Source organism: Trachemys scripta, chromosome 10 (assembly GCF_013100865.1).
Source record: "Trachemys scripta elegans isolate TJP31775 chromosome 10, CAS_Tse_1.0, whole genome shotgun sequence".
NCBI classification, from domain to species: Eukaryota; Metazoa; Chordata; order Testudines; family Emydidae; genus Trachemys; species Trachemys scripta.
In genome coordinates, this window is record NC_048307.1 from 46,415,284 (window position 1) to 46,436,221 (window position 20,938).

A 20,938-nucleotide genomic window follows, 5' to 3' on the forward strand; every position below is an offset into this window, starting at 1 on the left:
ACTCCCTTAGAGTTCCACCACAACTTCAACAACCACCTGTCCATTAAACTCTCTGGAATGCTCCCACACTAACATCAACTTCCTGGACACCATAATCAGCTTCAACAATGGAATCCTACCACCAACCATATACAAGGAAACTCCTGGATCACCACAGCTACCTTCATAGATCCAGTAACTACTGCAAACCAACCAAGTAAATTGGTTATCTACAGCCAGGTACTCGGATACTACAGAAAGTGCTATGAGGAGAGAGTCTGGGATATACACCTTGGCACATTTAAAACCAACTTCACCAAACAAGGACACTCCACCAGAGAAGTAGATTGCATCATGGAACGGGCCACCTAAATATAGGGTGACCAGATACCAACTGTGAAAAATGGGACAGGGGGTGGTGGATAATAGGTGCCTATATAAGAAAAAGCCCCCAAAAAGGGGACTGTCCCTATAAAAATGGGACATCTGGTCAGCCTACCTAAATAGTCTGAGAGAACCTGCTTCAATACAGAAATAAAACCTGTCCGACCGCACACCCCTACCACCCCACACTGGAACCCCTGTGGGGTGTCATCAAACAGCTACAACCCATACTCCATGGAGGGACCCCCATCCTGAAAAATCTTTCCTGAGCCTTCACTTCTGGCCTTCAAACTACCCCGCAGCCTCGCCAAGTGGCAAGTTCATCATCAGAAACAAGTTCCTCACAGACCAGGACACACCCACTCAAAGTGGCACTAGAAGAGATGCAAAACCTTCAGACAGCTCTCCACTGCTACAATGATCAACACCCACCACAATGCATGGATCCTACACATGTATATCACATGTAGTGTACCTCATCCAGTGCACTAAATGCTCCAATAACCACTGTGTGGGTGAAACAGACAATCATTACACTCTCAAATGAACTCACACAGGAAAATAAGAAACAAATACCTTATTGCTTGTGGATGAACACTTTTCACAAAGCACTCACTCTATCAGTCCTCATCCTCAAAGGAAACCCCTGCAACACTTCAAAAGATGAGCCTGGGAACTTAAATTTATAACTCTGCTGGACACTAAAGATCTTGGACTTAACAGATACTAGATTTATGGCTTATTACAACAATCTGTAACCCACTAACCCCCTCCTCTTGTGCTATGACTGCAGAGGTGTTAATGGGCAACTCTACCTTGAATGATCCCTTAGAAAAGTGGTTTTAAAAATTTTCTGGTGACCCAGTTGAAGAAAATTATTGATGCCTGTGACCCCACGGAGCTGGGGATGAGGGGTTTGGGATGTGGGAGGGGCTCAGGGCTGTGGGTTGGGGCCAGGAATGAGAGTTCAGGGTGTGGGAGGGGGTTCTGGGCAGGGGTTGGGGTGCAAGGGGGGGTCAGGGCTCTGGGCTGGGGGTGCAGGCTCTGGGGTGGGGTTGGGAATGAGGGGTTTGGGATGCAGGAAGGGGCTCTGGTTTTGGGGGGGACTATGGGCTGGGGCAGGGGATTGGGGCATGGGCTTTCCTCTGGCGGCTTCTGGTCAGTGGTGCAGCAGGGGTGCTAAGGCAGGCTTCCTGCCGGTCCTGGGACCATGTTGCACCCTGGAAGCAGCCAGCAGCAGGTCCAGCTCCTAGGTGGAGGCGTGCAGGCACCACCTCCCCCAGCTCCCATTGGCCGGGAATTGGCCAATGGGAGTGCAGAGCTGGTGCTCGGGGCAGGGGCAGTGCAGAGCCTAGGAGCTGGACCTGCTGCGGCTTCTTCTGTGGCGCAGTGCGGTGTCAGAAAAGGTAGGGACTAGCCTGCCTTAGCTGGGCAGCACCGCTGACGGGACTTTTAATGGCCAGGTAGGCGGTGCTGACTAGAGCCGCTGCAACCCAGTGAGTTACATTCCGCAGCTCGGTACTGTGATGTGACCCGCAGTTTGCAAACCATTGTCTTAGAATATGTGGTAACTACTTATGCTAAACAATCTGTTCCACCTTGTATTTAGCTGTGACCTGTGGGGTACCTTTCCAAGAGCTGAAGAAGAGCTCTGTGTGGCTTGAAAGCTTGTCTCTCTCATCAACAGAAGTTGCTCCAGCAAAAGATATTACCTCACCCACGTTGTGTCTCTCAAAAAAAATCCAGGGTAGTTACTGCACAGTAGAGAGATTAGAAAATGTTCAATCTGGCTCCTGGCTCTAGAGGTCCCTTCCACCTCTACATTTCTTTGATCCTATGTTTCTGTTTCCAGTAGAGTTAACCTTGCCGGCAGAAAAGTTCAAATGAAATCTTAAACCAAACCGTTTGCATGTGCCAAGCAGTATCCTATGTCAGAGGGCAGTAAAACAGATCCGACAGTGTCTAGCACTAAAGTAATCATCCAGGAGATCCCACCTTCTGCCACCAGAGAGAATGAAATCCTAGCTTCACTTTGTGTGGGCCCGACTCCAATCTTCTGACCTGTGGGCCAATGACACACACCCACCCCCTTTCTCAGAGGTGGCTTAAATGAGCTACTGTGCGGGAACTGAGGACTGAAAATTGTTAGTGATTTGCTGTGTCTGCTGCAGCACATGCAGCTCACTAACCAGCTATAGTATGTATCTGCCTATGTATGTGTGGAGCCAAGCTATCCAGGTATCCCCTCACCAACTTCTGTCCATTCCAGTATGCAGGCTTGACCAGGAAGGAGAACACTGACATTAACTAAATAATTAAGTGGCAGGGACTAGGTGAAGGCAGATATTTTTGGGAGGGAGGGGGAAATTCTTTTTGATCAGAGGACTTAGAAATACCCGGTGCAATTAATTGCATCTTAAAAACAAAAATCTTATGCAAAAAATGTGACTGGGGAGTGGCGCGCGTGCACGCACGCACACACACGGACACACAATGTCCAGTGTCATCTTTTATAAAAATGGAGTGCTGTCAATTGCTCAGCCTCCTTGGCTTGCAGGAGGACTGAAATTTGGGAGGTGTTACAGTTGCACATAACAGAAGGCTTCCCCCCCCCCCCGCCACCTTTATAGGCAAGAAATCCTTGCATTATATAGGGTGGATGATGCTTAGGGGATGAATCCGGTTTATTTAGTGAAGGAGGCTGTTGGCTGTTATCTGTAGGACCCTTTCTTGATTTGTTGCAGAAGTTGGAAGGTGTGTAGTTCACAAGACAGATTGCAGGAGGAGAATGGATAGTCTTGTAGCTATGACAGGTGAATGCCACAGAGAAAAACTGAATTCCATCTCTTCCTCTGTTACAGAATTTGAATGTGATGCTAGTTAAGCCACTTAATGACCAACTGTGGAAAATATTGGTATAACTGGTTGCCTCACTACTTGGGTGCCCAACTCAATAAACCTGGGGCCTGATTTTCGGAAGTTGAACACTCCACTGCAACTGAAATCCGTGGGAACTGTAGATGCTCTCACCCTGGGCAGTCAGGCAGCAGGGTACGCAGGAGTAAGCCGAAGCTGGTATAAGTTGTCATACCCTCATGTAAATCAGTGGATCTGTGACAACTTGGATCAGCTGAGGATCTGCCCCAGGGAACTCAGGAGACCCTGAGTTTGAATCTTTCCTCTGTCAATGGCCTGTTCTGTGGCCTTGAGCAAGTGACTTGGAGATCGTCCTTACCCACCTCCTGCCAGAGTGTTGTGGATTAATTAATGTCAGTAGAGGGCTTTGTAAAGTCCTACAGTACTCTGAAAAATAGGACCCTAGGTGTCTCAGCTTAAGTGCTCAGTCACTGAGGCACCCAACTTAGGCCTTGTCTAAACATAAACTGTACCAATTGAACTAAATCTGTTTAGAAACTGATGTTCCTCTTGTGTGGAAATACTTTAAATTGGTTTAACTTAGTTAAATTGGTGCATCTGTGTGGAGAAAAGGCCTTAGTGGAGTTTTTCAAATTTTGGCCTGAATCTGCCTGTGCCAGTGTCCTGTCTGTAGGACCCCGACCCCTACTCCTCACATGGGTATCGAAGTTACATCCATTATTTGAGTTTCTCAGATCCTTCAGTGATGAGCAACAACACAGAAATGCCCAAGACACAATGGATGACAATCCCATATTCTGTGCAGAGCTCGTAGAGGGTTCAGTAAACAAAGCAGTGGCCACACATTACATGTCAAAGATCAAAACAAATAACTGAGCAGATTCATTTCCTTAGCCCTGTCCATCCTGTGCACGGAGTGAGGGAGGGGTTCTGTAGAAAATGTGTAATTAGGCTGTACCATAATGCGTACTCACAAGGGCTGTGGTTGTACAGGGAGCCTTAATTGTGGCACTTCCTAATTCCTGAGTGATTTACTTTACAACCTGAAAAAACAATTTTTAATGTTGCTTTCTTGTATGTGATTTAAAAAGCCACTGTTGTGCACTTCCCGCTTTCTCCAATAATATCTTCTAGTCTCTTCCCAACTACCCAAGACTGGAAGGTCAAAGGGCCACAGAATCCCAGTTCAAAGTGACTAAATGCTTTCACATCCCTGTCCTGGAGCACTGTCTTCCTAGTTCTGCATCTTTGCCTAGCAACACGCATTTCCGAGAAACAGCTCCATCTAGGGGCAGCCCAGATGTGCTGCTTGAGGACACTCCACATCTGTGCAGCTTCTGCGGTCTGCAGTCTTTCCCTGGACAACTGCTCTGGGGGAAGCCATGGAGAATGGGGAGCCTGAAGCACCTCTCTTCTGTATGATCAATGGGGGAGGAGGAGACAGGGAAGAGAAGTAATAAGATGTGAGTTCCCTGCTTTCAGGGGTGAGCTGTTTGGGTATTTTGGAAGGATCTGTGTGGTGGGGAGTGGCGGGGGTGGGGGAAATTAATGTGCTCTCCTCTAACATAGGCTGGACAGTTACTGTCCCCACATGCTGCCCTGGGAGAGAAAGTGTGGCTTGCAGAGTATGTGTTGTGAGGCGTCTGAGCAGCAAGTCCCAAGGTGTGTGAACAAACCTGCTCATCCTGTAGAGGAATTGGCAAGCAAAGCAACCTGTGGCACTGGAGACTGACAGGCCCACACTGGTGTGACTAAGCATTCTGAGTGGGGCTAGTAACATAGCTGAGAGACATGGTTTCCAAAGCTATGACTTTGACACAATATGCCCTTCTAACTTTGGGGTTCTGGTGGACCCAGCAGAGACAATGTTCCAGTGTGGGACCTTTCCTGGAGAGCAAACCCTAGATCACAGCTGGAGGAGAGATGTTCCTCAGATACCCTAATCCCAAGTGATGGTCAGTAATACCTCACTTCACCCAGTGCATTTCCCAGAGCATCTATGTTACCTGCTGCACTTATTGAGAGAGGTGCTGCCTTCTGGATTTGCCTCTGCTTCCAAGTAGTCTGAAGCTGCAGTCCCCTGTAAAGTGCATTGGTTGCGTTAACCAGCACTAGGCTTCTCCCTGGCTCCGAGGCATACGCTGCTATGCCCTGTCTTGGGCAAAGAGGTTTGTTTCTTTAACAGAAGTTTTCAAAGAGAAAACAGTCTTACCTGCATCCTTTGCCCCAGGACCCACCATAACTAGCTCCCCTCTGGTGTGGCTTTCCCTTCCCAGGGCTCAGCCTGTCTGAGGCCTGCTACCAGCCCTCTTTAAGTAGCTGGATAGGGCTCACCTGCTCTGGTCCAAGGGAGCTGGGATTAGTTTGTCCACAGGGACCAGCTACCCTTTGCCTGTCTCTGGTGGGGTCAATGGTCTGAGCAGATGTAGAAAGGTCTGCGTTGATGGATGGTGCTCCCACATGAGCTCCCGCACCTCAGAGCATGGTCTGGAAAATTGTTGTGTTTTGCCCTGCAGGGATAGGGTGGCCAGGTGTCTGGTTTTCAGCCAGACTTTCTGGTTGAAAAGGGGACCTGACAGGGTCCGGTCAGATCTACTGACTGGACACCCAAAGTCCAGTTACTGTGGACAGGGGAGGCAGGGAGGTGCCAGGTCCTCACCTGTGCCAGCCCCTACTCAGCTGGGCCACCTTCTATCTGCATCCGGTGGCTGCAGCTCCCAGTCCCAGCTCCACAGGCAAGTCCCTTCTGACCCGGGTGGGGGAGAGAAGAGAAAAAGCAGTGAGCAACCAGAGCAGGGGGGAGAGGAGCGAACAGCGGTGGGGCCTTGGGGGAAGAGGTGGTGGCATGGGGGAGGTTCCAGCACTCTTGCTAGTGTGTGCCCAGTTTTAAAATATTACAAAATTGGCAATCCTGTGTGTGGATCTGTCATGCTAATCCATGAGATTAGTACCAATGACATCAGCAAAGCCAGGGAACTGGACTCTACACAGAGTGCTGTCAAATGCTCAAAGAGAACAACAGAAAACATTTCCTCCCACCTACTTTCGGGACCTTTGGGGCTGCTTGGAAGGTACAAAATTTCCAGTCACAAACTTATTTTCAAGTTGTGACCTTTTAACCGTAGGTAGTGAGAGTGTCTTGTGCAGATGCTAACCACTTGTGTGCAAGGGAATGTCACCTCTTCGTTTGCCACGTTGTAAAAAGTCTCTATGCAACCATTTGCAAAAGCAAGTGACCTGCAAGTTGAAGGGTTCTGTTCCCGTTTTTGCTCATGTTGAAATGGGGGCTCTGCCTCCGCAAATGGAAACACTGGCAGACTTGCCAGGTGCAGTTTTCGGAGGCTGTCTTGTGTTACTTTGCTAGCACTAGACTTTGAGTGCCTCTTTCTGTGCAATGACGGACATAAGGGCTCTCAGACATAATTTCAGAAGCTCAGTGGGAGGATTGATGGTTTTGAACCTTATTTTTGTTCCCAATTGCACTGTTCCCTCATCATAGCATCTTCCTAAAATGAAGGGGGAAGCTTTTTTTGGCTGTTGTGTCCCTATCCGAAGTATGCAAGATTGAGTTGAGTTGATCAGTTAACACGTACCTACACTGAGAGAAGATTCCTAATAGTAAAGGGCTCCTTAGTCTGGCAGACAAAGGCAGAATAGGATCCAGTGGCTGGAAGATGATGCTAGATGGATTCAGACTGGAAAAAAAATCACACATTAATTGCAGCAATTTACTTAGGACTTTGGAAAAATCTCTGTCAATAACTCAGGATTAGGGGTCTGCCTGAAAGATGTACTGTAGCTCAGTGGCTCTCAACCTTTCCAGATTATGGACCCCTTTCAGGAGTGTGGTTTGTCTTGCATAACCCCAAGTTTCACCTCACTTAAAAACTACAGTGTGGCTGTGACACTTAGACCTAAAAATACATCACTGAAAAATTGCTTCCTTTCTAATTTTTACCATATACACCTCTACCCTGATATAACGCGACCCGATATAACACAAATTTGGATATAACGCGGTAAAGCAGTGCTCTGGGGGGGCTGCACACTCCGGCGGATCAAAGCTAGTTCGATATAACGTGGTTTCACCTATAATGTGGTCAGGGGTGTCTTTTTTTTTTTTTTTTGTGCTCACGAGGACAGCGTTCTATCGAGGTAGAGGTGTAATTATAAAATTGGAATGTAAATATTGTACTTGCATTTCAGTATATAGAGCAGTATAAACAAGTCGTATGAAATTTTAGTTTGTACTGACTTAGCTGGTGCTTTTTATGCAGCCTATTGTAAAACTAGGCAAACATCTAAATGAGTTGATGTATGCCCCAGAAGACCTCAGCGTACCCCAGGGTTACGTGTACTCTTGGTTGAGAACCAATGCTCTAGCTCAGCCAGAAGTCATTAGGCTCAATGCAGGACTCACTGGGTGAGGTTCTTATGTGGGAAGTCAGACTGGATGATGTTAGTCCTTCTGGGGGAGGGATAGCTCAGTGGTTTGCGCATTGGCCTGCTAAACCCAGAGTTGTGAGTTCAATCCTTGAGGGGGGCCACTTAGGGATCTGGAGCAAAAATCAGTACTGTGAAGGCAAGGGGCTGGACTCAATGACCTTTCAAGGTCCCTTCCAGCTCTGAGATAAAATATATGGAGATATACCTAACTTTTATTTTTTTCTGCCTTTAACAAAAACAACAATCAATCTCTGGATTAGTGCCTTCTTGCTCATTTACATGTCTCCATTCATTTGTGTAGCCATTTGCAACATGACTACAGCAGCTGACCGCTCCTGTACTATGTTCTGCTGAATATCCTTTGGAAACAAGAAAAGTAGGAGCAACGAGAGGCCAACTGAGTTTGCTTTATCATGTGAACTAATTTTGTCTCCTATATTCCTCCCGGATAATAGCTGGTAAAAGAATCCTTTGTATCTGATACCCTTCAAGTAGGATAAAGCTTCTGCTTCTCTTGGTTTCTTTCTAGATGGATGATGATGTCATTACATAAAATGGCTCTATATGGGCAGCCTTCTCATCCCTGTCAAAGTGTGACAGATTTCTGTTACCAATCTGCCTGAGGCGTCAGGTGATCAGGCTGAGGCGGCAGGATCATTAGGGGAGGAGATGAAGGAGCACACCAAGGGTCTAAGTTTTAAAGCTTTATTAATAAAATAACAGCAGTGAGTGCTGGGGGTTCCCCACATCCCTCAGAGGAAGGAAGAAAGTGTTAATGCCCCAAGCCTTAACCCACTTTCATACTCTCACACGCACTACCTGGGGCTGGCTAAACCTGGGTGTAATGTACAAAGAAGGCAGGCGGGGGGGAGAGAGGTGGATGGGAGTTCTGTCCTGTGCACAGGTCATCCAGGGTCCCCTGTTGATCTCCAATTTGCTTCAGCTCTCAGGAGGGTTTTAAGTCTCAGGGGCGTTTTGTTCAGGGACCTCTGTCCCCCTTGCTCTTTGTACCAGTCCAAACTGGCTTTCTGCGGCATCCTCAGCTTTTCCAAAACACACCGGCTTCAGGGATGCGAGACTGTTTTTCCCCTCGCTGGTCTTTGCCATCTCACTCATTTTCGCAGCCCCTACAGTTCTGTTCAGCTGAATCCTCATTTCTCACAGCTGGTCGGGGTTGGAATCCAGGCCCCTGTCTTTCTTGGCAGACAGCAGAGAGTCGGTTGTGTGTTGTGGCCTTGGGCTGGAGTCAGCGTCTTATCTTCAGACCTAGCTGAAGTGTTGCGTTAGCCCATTCTCTGCTCTTTCCCTCCCTCTTCGGCCTCTCGCAACCTGCAAAGAAATCTTTCACTCCACACGCACACCTTTAACCCTTTCTAGAATACTTTGCAATGCCTACAACAGCATTAGTATCATACAATGCTGATCTGCCTCCCCAAGAGACACCCCCCCCCCGAGGGAGGGGGTCCTTGGGGTGTGACAAAAGATGAGAGGGAAACCTACAGCTGGGAGAGCCCCAAGTGAAGGTGGGTTATATCTATTCTGCATGACACTGCCTCCAGAGTCCCCATTGGAGCAATGTGCCTAGCCAGGTGGCCACAGAACCTCTGTCAATGGCAGTTGGCAGTTCAGGGGTGCATTGCATAACTTTCTTGAGCCCAGCATATCATAAAGGGAATAAACCCCCCTGCTCCCACCCCATAGCTGTTCTTCAGTTCCTCTTTGTTAGAGTGGTCACAGAGCCAGTCTCTCCCTTTCTCCATGTTTTACATATAGTTCATGAACAGGTAGACATTGTTGTGATGGGTTCCCCCCAGGGTGCCACCTGGAACTGAATTACCACTGAGCCTGCCTGACCCACCAGCCTGAGCTCCCTTTACGCTGTACTGCTGTGACAGGCCCTCAACCCCTCTCCAGCACACACACAGGTAGGGATACACCCAGCTACAGCTACATACAGATGCTGAGATCAGCTCTGCATGAGCAAGCTTCAACTAAGGACCTGCCCAGCTACTCAAGTGGGCTTAGGCTGCTGCATTGGATTATATTTCTTTTTTGTATTGCCTCATGCTTTGCCCAAAAGAGTTTGGAAAATGGGTTTGCTCAAGCTAGGGACCTTGACTTGAATGCTTGTGTTCCCAAATATGCCCAAGATGTACCTGGCAATTGTTCTATCTACCATGTACCTGCAAAAGGGTCCACAGTGTTCATCCCTTAGTAAAACCATTTTTTAAGAGTGTCTCAAACTGCCCTTCTGGGACTGTAACCTGTCATTGAACAAACCCAAGGCAGCCCTCTTGAGACCCCGGGATCTTGCAATCTCTGCTGTTTCTCACTGAAGGTCTCATTTTTAGAGCTATTACTTGGCCAGGAGGGTCTGAGTTGCATGCACTTAGAGCCAACCAATTTATGCTGTGTTCCCCACACAGCAGGTTGGCCGTGCTTCACCGTTGACTTATGACAAAACTGCATCCGATTTTTGTTGACCAAGCTGTGATGGAGACTGTCTCTTCTCTAAAGCCACACAGGGGAAGGGAGGCTACATGCTCTGGATGGTAGTGGTGGAACTGACTGCATGTGGTCTTTAAAGAAAACTCTGAATGTCACGCCATTTCAGTTTAAAATCTATTTCTGTGGATAAGAGACTGTGTTTAGTTACGCTATGAGCTAGCAGGCGTCCTGTATCTGAATGTCTCCAGGATCACTTGGCTAAAGTGGTGGTGTGTGTTTTTTTGCAGCATTCCCCAATCTGCAGGCCATAGGACTGCTACCTGGAGTTCCGTTCACACCTTCGCAAATCACTGTTCTCTGGCTATTTCAGCAAGAGCAGATGCTGGTTTTGAGGAGGCGGGATTTCAATTGCTGTTCAGCTCATAGGTTTCTTCTGCTTGCCTGCTAAGGGAAGTCCCAGTGGCTAGGCACCTATGGCGAAGCTCTGTGGAAGCAATGGAGGGGTGGGGAAGAAAGGCTCACTTACCAACAGTAGCTCTTGCTCTCCAAGTGTGGTGTGGCCTCAGAGCTGCACTGCCTCCCCCCTCCCCCCACTCCCTAGGCATCTGTCAAATATGGAGCTCAGGGAAGGTTGGACAGGTGAACAGGGCCGACTCCAGGGTTTTGGCCGCCCCAAGCAGCCAAAAAAAAAAGCCGCGATCATGATCTGTGGCGGCAATTCAGCGGGAGGTCCTTCGCTCTGAGCGGGAGTGAGGGTCCGTCTGCCGAATTGCCGCCGAATAGCTGACCTGCCGCCCCTCTCCGGAGTGGCCACCCCAAGCACCTGCTTGCCTGGCTGGTGCCTGGAGCTAGCCCTGCAGGTGAAGCATTCATGCTGTTAGTCTGTGTGATGTGTTAGGCTCCAGGGAATGGCACATGCCCCATAGCTGCCAAATACTGCTCCAAAATGGTTCTGTGGGCAGGTGCATGACTCCCTGGAGGCAAAGTGTTTAGAGAACAGGCTCTGTTCTTGGTAAGTAACTCACTTGCGCCCATCAGGTGTTAGCATTGGAGTGCATTTTATGAAATGTTACCAGAAAGGGAATGGAGACCATGGAAGTTTTTGTGAAATGTGCTTACCGTCCGCTCTCACAGTGACTTGGTTCAGAGCATTACGAGCAGGGAGCTTTTCTTCCTCCTGGAATTTCTTCAACGTGCAAATCCCGCCTCTGAGCTTGGAAGTGCACTTTGTGTCAAACTCTGCTGCAAACTCACTTGTTGCCCCTCAGTAGGCGGTCAGGCCCCAGGCCTGCTCCTCGGGCCAAGCAGTAGGGTCCATGGTCTCAAGTGCCATCTAATCAGAATACCCTCTAGAGTGCAGTTTCCTGCTTTGCGCACACAGCTGTAGAGAGAGTGCGTGGGCCACTCAGGTGCTGTGTGTGTGTGGTGTTTTTTTTTTTTTTTTATTTAATCTAGCCTTTCAGACTCACATAAAATGTTCTTACATTTCTGCTGTTAATGACCATTTCATTTCACAGGATTGGTTACCATTTACAATGTAGCTTGCTTATCCTGGCAGGCAGCTGTGGCCTTTTAATAGAGACTCTGACCTGTGCAAGATGACTTATCATTAATCTGTCAACATAATGGTTTAATTTCTGCTTCTTTCTATGCTTTTTGGTCTAATGGTTTTGTTTGCTGTTTCTGCTTAGCTTATCAGGCAACCGATTATCTCCCTCCAGCTTTAGAAGGTAAACCTATATTCTATTAAACTTCTCTGACCAAATCCTTTCCTGGACCTGTGACTTGGCAAGACTAATCTTTAGTGCTTTGGTACTAGCTGAAGAGAGCATGGCACTTGTATAATGTGCACGCGTGAGATTCTGCATGCTTGAGTCTCTACTACTTGCTTGAAGTACAAACAGGCTGGTGTTTATCACACACAATTCTGGGAGATGCAAGGACTATCCATCTTCACCACTGAAAGGGTGGGGGTGGGGAAAGGGCTGTTCAGCTATTTCCTACTATTAGAGACTTTCACACAGGGATATGCTTTAAAAAATAGACATGTCACCTTGTTCAAATAAGAGCTCTTTCCCCACAAGCTGCCCTTGCAACCTAGATTCTCCTTAGCCAGACTGCAGTGAAGCCATATTTGTGCCATCGATCTATTGTAAATGTAGACTGTTGTAAAGTCAAAGCTGGCACTATTGCTTCCCTGCAGAAGCGAGTAGGCGAGGATGAGCTGGTGGGGGGAAAAGGTCCTTCCAGAGTGATTGCTAGCCTCCAGGATTGCTGTCAAAAGGGGTGAGGAAAGAGAATCCACTCCAAGAGCCACCGGAAAGGCGAAGAGATTTTTTTCAAGTCTGCTTTGTCCAGAGGTTTCCCTAGTACAGAAGTCCCTCTTTAATGTAAAAAGGCTATTGAATTGCCATCCTTTTGTACTTCCTTTTAGAATCTGCTCAATTTTATGTGCTTCTGATCTGTTGCTGCAAACAACATGCAGATGTGGGAAGGTCAAAAAGCAAACAGCTCCCACTTACACTCTGCAAAATTTCAGGTGCACCCAGAAAACGAGTACATCAATATACGAAGCAGCTTGAATCCGGCAAGTTTTGCTGTGGCCAAATGATAAGGGATAGTGCAGCAATTTCAGAGATTTAAGGAGTTGCTGGGGAAATGACCTAAAACTGGAAGCCTCTAACAAAAAGTCTCCAACATTTACCCAGTGGCTACTGTGGTTCTTGCTCCTCTGCAGAAGATCAAATGGGTCACCAAGGCCATGCTGCTAGCAGCACAGCTTGTCTGAGGCCCAGTCTCCAGTGCTCTGCCTCTTAGTCAGCAGTCTTTGGGGTTTTACCTCTGGCTCTGGAGTTTGCACAATATGGGCCAAGTTTATCCCTGGTGCCACCCACTGACATCAGTGGTGTTACACAAGGGTTGAACTTGGCTGTATATTTCAGTGTATGCATCACTGGTTTGTGGAGGATGCTGTATAGTTGGCACTCTGTTTATTGCTACATGGAATGCTGCACTGGTGCTTGGGAAGTTCTTTGAACTTCATCTACATGAATGTAGAAAGCATTTCCTGGGACTAGGACCAGGACTAAGACAACACTCACATGAATTCATAATAAGGCCACTAAACCCCCACCAGTGACTGTCTTCAGGCAGGATCGCCTGCTTTGCCCTGTAGCAGTGGGAGTAGCCCCATGAGCTCTTCCTTGTGCTTGTGGAATTCACAGTCCTGGATTTCCTGCAAACTGCCCTTAGCAGGAAGCAGGAGAATGGAAAGGGACATAGCAGCATTGTGATGGATTGCTTGGTAAGCTGGGCGCAAGAAAACTGTACATTTTAATACGGCTCATTGTAAACGTATACCTCTAGGAACAAAAAATGTAGGCCATACTTGTAGGGTAGAGAATTCTGTCCTGGGAAGCAGTGACTCTTGCAAACGATTCGGGGGCTCATGGTGGATAATCAGCTGAACATGAGCTCAGAGTGTGACACTGGCCAAAAATTTAATTTTTCAATGCCTAAATGGGAATCTTGAGTAGAAGTAAAGGGTATTTTATCTCTGTATTTGGTACTCGTGCAACTGCTGCTGGAATCCTGTGTCCACAGCTGAAGAAGGATGTTGGGAAAACTAGAGCGGGTTCAGAGATGAGCTGGAAGTATGATTGATTAAATTAATTAAAGGATTAGACACTGAGCTCCTTGAGTGTATCACTATAAGGAATAATCAATTTAGTTTAACCGAGAAGGTCAAGGGGTGATTAGATTAGTCTGTAAGTACCTATATGAGGAACAGATATTTACTAATGGGCTCTTTCAGTTTAGAAGAGAAAGGTCTAACATGATCCAATGACTGGAAGTTGAAGTTAAACAAATTCAGTGTGGAAAGAAGGTATGAATTTTTAACAGAGTAATTAATCCATGGAACAATTTACTGAGGGTCATGGTGGATTCTCTTTTGCTCACCATTTTTAAATCCGATTAGGTGTCCTTCTGAGAGATCTGCTCTAGGAATTACTTTAGGGAAATTCTATGGCCTGAGTGATACAGAGCTACAGGAGGACAGATTAGCTGTTCACCATGGTCCCGTCTACTCTTGGAATCTATGAATCTCCTGCTAAATCTGTAGATGATGTAGGTCCTTGCTGCCGTTGGAGCTGCGTAGGCAGCTGTCACAGCTCAGAGTCCTGACAGAGGGCTCAGCTCTGAGTCCAAGCTCTGTGTATCCATTTACTCTTTAAAAATGTAATGACGTGAGGGTAGCTGATGAAAGGAACTGAATTTCCAGCCCTCAGGGCTGAAGTTGGCTCACTGAACAGGTTAGCAGCAGTGCCTACCTGTGACCTAGGGGAACCCCTCTAAGAGTCAGAGGAGTACAGGCTCCTGGGACCTTCCTTTTGCTCCTTCTGCTGATACTGCCCATACTGAGGCCAGCTAGCACCAGTCGTGGAGCTGTCAGTAACTGTTTCTATGAATCTCCACCCCCTGCCTTCCCCCCCACCCCACACACACTTCTCCTGCATGTTTATGGAAGCTGAACACTTTGTTTTGTCTTAAGCCTTTCCTTATTGCAGGTGGTACTGCATGAACAGTGTTGCCAACTGTATGGTAGTACATGGTGTTTCTCCTAGAGCCCCAGCTCCTGGAGACCTGTGATGATATGAGAATGTCACATTTTAAAAAAAGAGTAACTTTCTATCCTTTCTGGTTGCAGGGGGAAAACCTGAAAATATGATCCCTAAAGGCCCCCCAAAGCAGAAGGCAAAGACCCAAATTTTAAAAATGCCAGGAAATTTTTAAAAGTGCTGAAGCAAATCTCATGGTTTTTTGGCGGGGCTGAACTAAAAACTTTTTTGACACTGTGAGATTAGCAATACTGGATCGATACACTGTATCCATTCGGTGCCATACGTGAATAGCACTGAAATAGCTCTAAGATGCATCTTATGAACTTCATAGAGTCTAGTAGCTCCTTGGACAGTTCAGGCTAGTGCTTCAGTCTGAACTTGCTATGCCCACACATTACAGTGCATGAGCTTATATGGTCCCTAATGCCTAGATGCTGTAGCAGGAGCTAAAGTAAAGAAGTTATGCCAGCTTCACGGACAGTTCCCTAGCTCTGAGAGATGTAAGCCAGGCTCAGAACCTCCTGTAGGAGGGTGGGTATGTATAAGGCCCTTAAAGGCCTTTTTACTATTAACTCAAGCCTTTGAAATAGTGGCATGTACTTGTCAAAGGGACCATGTCAATTAAAACTTGATCCCAAAATGCCTTTTCTGTAAATCCTAAACCAATGAAAAAACTTGCACAGTTAAAATAGAAGTCTAATAAAGAGGTGCCTCCCTTCCTCCCCCCGCAGTGCGAGACACCCACTCAGTGCAGCACCGGCAATCTAAAAGTGCAGCTGCTTTCACTGGTTTCTCTTATTTCAATGTCTTAATAAGAAACACAACTAGTAAACGTAAGGCATAAATAGTGAGATGTGAAGAGGCTTTTCAGAATTGTTTCTCTGTTAGTGCTCATAACTCTAGCAGCGCAGCAATGACTGAGCAAAGTACCAACCAGGGTAAGAGTGTCTGGGAGGGAATTTAAAATGAGACCATTAGAATCCAGTGAGAGGCAAGGAGGGACATCTGAAGGCAGGTGTTGGGTTGTCATAGAGTTTAAAGCCAGAAGGGAACACCAGATCATCTGATCCAATCTCCTGTAAATCACAAGCTGCCAGCACCTGCAGACTAAACCCAGCAACCAAAATTAGAAGAAAGCATTACAGCCCAGAGGCAACTAAACTGTTCTGTGCCCCAGCCAGAGACTAGGGGTATGGCTGCACTTCCACCCCCCATGAGCGGCAGCGGCTTTGTCGGCAGGAGAACACTCCTGCCAACAAAGCATCGTTCACACCGGGCGCTTTTCATCGGTACAACTTTGGTCATTCAGGGAGTTGGTTTTTTTTTTTTTTTTGTTTTTTTTTTTTTTTTTTAAAACACCCCTGAACGACAAAAGTTTTGCTGACAAAGTGCCAGTGTAGACAAAGCCTAGAAGGGACCAAGGTGCACCAATGCCTGAGGCCCTGCAATGACAGGGAATTAAGTGAGGTATATCCAGATAATTCTGGCAAGTGACCAACCCCCCCCCCCAATTACTTCCAATCTGATCTGAGGGGAAAATTTGTTCCCAACCTCTCACATGACGATCTGTTAGACCCCAGCATATAAGGAAGAACCAGCCAGCCAAGCACATTATTTGACCTTGGGGTGGAGAACCCTTTACTTGGTTTCTAGTAACCTAATCTGAGCTCTTAAGAATTGCTTCTTGGTTCTTCTAGGAGCACCTTCTGCACAATCATTGCTCAGCTGACTGAGGAGACCCAGCCGCAGTTTGAAACTACCCTCAAATCTCGTGCTGTATCTGAGGACTCTGATGCCAAATTCACATGCATAGTAACAGGTAATGATGCCATCAGTGAAGTGACTGATCCATTACTGCACCTGGTTAGTAGTAGTGGGGGTCGGGGAGAAATACAGTGTTGCCAACTCGCTCAATTTTATTGGAAGATGCATTTTCATTGACTGGCTGGAAGTTGAAGCTAGACAATTCAGACTGGAAATAAGGTGTAAACTTTTAACAGTGAGAGTGATTAACCATTGGAACAATTTACGAAGAATTGTGGTGAATTCTCCATCCCTGGCAATCTTAAAATCAAGATTAGATCTTTTGAAAAGATCTGCTCTAGGAATTAGTGTTGGAAGTTTTCAGGCTTATGCTAGATTAGGGGTTCTCAAACTTCATTGCACCATGACACCCTTCTGACAACAAAAATTACTACAGGACCCCAGGAGCTGGGGGGCGGGGGGGGGGGGACTGAAACCCAAGCCCACCTCAGACCCACTGCCCAGGTGGGGAGGCCAAAGCCCAAGCCCACCGCTCTAAGTCGGAGTGGTAGGGAGAAACCAAAGCGCAAGGGCTTCAGCCCCAGGCAGGAGGCCTGTAACCTGAGTGCTGCCAAGGGCTGAAGCCCTTGGGCTTTGGCTTTGGCCACAGGCAGTGGGGCTTGGGCTTCTGCCCCAGTAAGTCTAAGCCAGCCCTGGCGGCCCTATTAAAATGGGGTCATGACCCACAGTTTGAGAATTGCTGTACTAGATAACAGTGGTTCTTTCTGGCCTTGAAATCTGACTCTCTCTCTACATGATATCTCTGCTAACCCTCCAGCTGCTGGAGACAAGTGATTACATGAGAACAGCTTGAAAACATGACCCAAGTGAGACCAAAAGGCAAATGCAAATAACTTTAAAATCAATTTAAAAAAAATCACATTTGAGGAAGGAGTGGGGGTGTTTTATCGGTGTTGAATTCTTGGGGTTGTTAATACTGCAGCTTGCTCACTGATCGCTTACAACAAAAAGCTTGCACCAGAGCGAAGCTGGCATTGGTTACTAACTGGGAAGGCCATAATAGAACTATTTTCTTGAGTAGCCTCTCAGAGGTTTGCTATCTCAGGAATGTGCAGTTTGCAGCTGAATCTCGCTCTGTTAAAGAGCCTGCTTTGACCCTCGCCTTTGATCTCACATAGGGTACGTCTACACAGCAAAGAAAAATCCGTGGCTGGCACATGCCAGCTAACTTGGGCTTGCGGGCCTTGGACAGTGGGGCTGCTTCATTACTGTGCAGACTTCCAGGCTCCAGCCCGAGCCCAGATATCTACACAGCAATAAAGCAACCCCCTTCTCCCCCCCTTCCCCCCGCGGAGGCCTGGGGCCAGTCCTCCCCCCGCACGGAGGGGCTGCATAGGGCACCAAAATGTCTAGGGATGGCCCTGGATGTGTCCATTGGCTTGAGCATGTGCCCTTGCTCGTGTGGAGATAAAGGGTGGAGAGGATTCTGATTACCTCTCCAGTTCCTTCTTACTACCATGTGACCGAGAGTGGAACCTCCAATATCCAGAGCTTTGTCTCCTTTATTTAGGGTGACCATATTTCCCTATGCTGAATACGGGACACCTGGTAAAATTACTTGTATTCAAGCAGGTTCAATGGCAATCAATCAGAACTATGCAGTGCAAATGTTCAAATTTAACATTAACTTGACAGAGCCCCTGTTAAAAAGAATCCAGCTTCGCAGGATTTCTTTTTATTTACCTTCTTTAAGACTTTAGCGGTTTACACAAGGAGGGGTCTCTCTCTCGTCTCTCACATGGGGGTGTGACTGATGGACGGACCCTCCAAGTCTGGTGCTCTCTGCCCTCCAGGCCTAGCTGGGCCCACAGGGCAGACCTGCCTTTCCCAGTACCTGGTACCAAATCTTCCTGAGGCAGTGTGTGTGTGTGTGTGTGTGGGGGGGGGGGAGGGCATGCAGAGTCACATGCCTCCCTCCCCCAGATTTTTGCCAGGAATCTGAGTCACACAAGAATGTGGCCAGCAGCAGCCTTTCAGCACTGTGGGGGAGGGAAGGGAGGAAAGGGATGACCTGGCCCGTGTCTTTCCAGAGATCACCTCTTCTTGCCCACACAGTGTTGAAAGGCAGCTAACACCTCCAGGTTGCTGCTGGCCACCGACATAACCCATCTGCCTCCTGTTCCCCAGCTACAATGCAGGCAGGAAGGGGTTAAGCCCTAAGGACGTGTTGTACACCAGGGTCCAGGGAACCTAACTGCAGGGGCTTCAGCGGTCACAGAGCCTGGCCAGAGAGGTGGCTCAGCAGGGGAGGGTGCCTAGGGGACAGAGCAGCTCCGTGCTCCCTGGGGGCAGGACCTGCGGTGGGGAGGGGGGGCAGGTGAAGAGGGTGCTAAGCCCCTGCAGGAGGCTGCTGTGGAGCCGGCAGGTTCGGGGCAGGAACAGGCTGGAAAGTGCTCTTTTACTTCCCCCCCCCTCCCCGGGGCTGCACTGATGGCCTGCCACCTGCCTTGCACACCCACCCCCCTCGTCGGTCATTGGACCCCCCCCACACACACCCCAGTGGTGGGCGGATGGCTGGCGAGCAGGGATCAGGCCAGCAGCTGGACCCACCAGTACTGATGGTTGGGGGAGGCAGAAAATATGGGACAATTTTCCTATTTTAAGAAAAAGTTGGAACACCTGAAGGAGGGCTTAAATATGGGACTGTCCCTTTAAAAACAGGATGTCTGGTCACCCTACCTTTTGTTTATCTGTAAAAGCATGTGTATATTTGTGAATGGTTTTTAGAAACTTTAGAATTTTAGTTTATTCAACTTTTTTTTCTTAAAATTTTTATAGTTTGATAGTTTAGCTTCCCTGTCCAGGGGTGCCCTGCCCTCCACCCTCCATTACCCCATTATGGGGACAGGACTATGCCCAGAAGTTGAGTCTTCAAAATGTATGCTTCCTGCCCATATTTCTTGTCATCAGCGATGACCATCAGTGTACTGCCTCAGGGAAGCCCACATTGTGGCAAGGTGCAATATCTCCCTCTCATTCCCCAGTCATATCTGAGAGGGGGGAAGAGCTTCCCCTTCAGAAGCGCCTAATGGAAAAGGCCATGAGGCTGCAGTCACCCAGGCCGGGGACACCCCCACCCATATATTGTCCTGACTCAGCAAGTAGTGCGCCTCCCGCCATGAGGTCTGACTGAAATGAAGGAGTCTACTGCCAGAGATCCCTTGGCAGGGTCTTCTCAGGACAACCAGGAGCATTCTCATAAACACGAGAGCAAATCCTGCTCCAAATCCACTTTGAAGCAGTCTGGATCAGCCCTGCCTAAATCAAGCAGGTCTTCAGAGAACATAGGATGCCCTAAGTCTCAGGAGCATGATAAGAAAGCTCACAAGTCTATGGCTCCAGCAGTACCATCTGTGATCTGTACCATCTAAGCATGAAGTCTGTGGTCCGATGGCCCTGATAAAAGGGAGTCATCAGCTACGGATGGAACCGACTCTGTCTTGCTTGAGTGTGGCAAACACTGTTATTACTCTGGCTTCATTGGTTCGGGCAGACCCCTCACACTCTGGGAAGATCCAAGTCTTATGCTCCTACTTGAATGTTTTTGCTGTCCCGGATCCAGTGTCTCCTTCCCTCACAAGGGAGAGCCTGACTCCACTGGGGGAGAGGCTTCTCCCGCAAGTCACATCTCCCATTCCTCCCTCAAATTGTGACTTCCCTTCAGTGGGACCATCAGTGCCACCAGTGGATCCAGAATCATCCTCTTCTTTCTCAGGAGACACTGAGCCACCCTATGAACCGATGCGTCCTCCTCTGAGGCATGCTTTTAATTTTTTTTTTTTTTTTTTTAACTCAAATCAAACCCAGGATCCAAAAGTTTGGATAGGACACAAACCCGGGCCCTGAGCTGACCTCTGTGGGAATTAAGAGGAAAGTACCCCTGTGGGCAGGTTATAGTATTGTTGTTCCCTTTGGTAGGGTTACCATATGTCCTCTTTTTCCCAGAAATGTCTGGCTTTTCGGCACTCAAACCCCCGTCCCGGGGGAATTGCCAAAAAGCCGAACATGTCCGGGAAAATGGCGGCTCTGCTCCTCCCCTGACTCTTCGGCTCTGTTTAAGAGCCGAGCTGCCCGAGTGCTATGGGCTTCAGGCAGCCCTCTTGCCTCCGGACCCCAGCCGCCGGCCGGGCACTTCCCCTCCCGGGCTGCGGCAGCGCAGGGTCCGGAGGCATGGGGGCTGCCCGAAGCCGGTAGAGCTGGGGCAGCTCGGCTCTTAAACAGAGCTGAAGAGTCGGGGAGGAGCAGAGCCTCCAGCCGCAGCGGCTCTGCTCCTCCCCGACTCTTCGGCTCTGTTTAAGAGCCGGGCTGCCCGAGCGCTACTGGCTTCAGGCAGCCCCCGTGCCTCCAGACCCTGCGCC

General features: G+C 48.3%; 1 protein-coding gene across 4 annotated transcripts in view; it reads left to right on the forward strand.

Annotated features, from left to right (window-relative positions):
- ALPK3 (alpha kinase 3) overlaps positions 1 to 20,938 on the forward strand; it is an 83,966-nt gene that overhangs the window by 11,480 nt on the left and 51,548 nt on the right. Inside the window, exons 2-3 of one of the 4 annotated variants that reach the window (XM_034783130.1) lie at positions 11,826 to 11,864; positions 16,454 to 16,575. In XM_034783130.1, coding sequence (XP_034639021.1) covers positions 11,826 to 11,864; positions 16,454 to 16,575 — 161 coding nt within the window. Of the gene's footprint in view, positions 1 to 11,825; positions 11,865 to 13,953; positions 14,021 to 14,843; positions 15,292 to 16,453; positions 16,576 to 20,938 lie in introns of those variants that run through there. The other 3 variants (XM_034783133.1, XM_034783132.1, XM_034783131.1) reach the window with 3 other exon arrangements.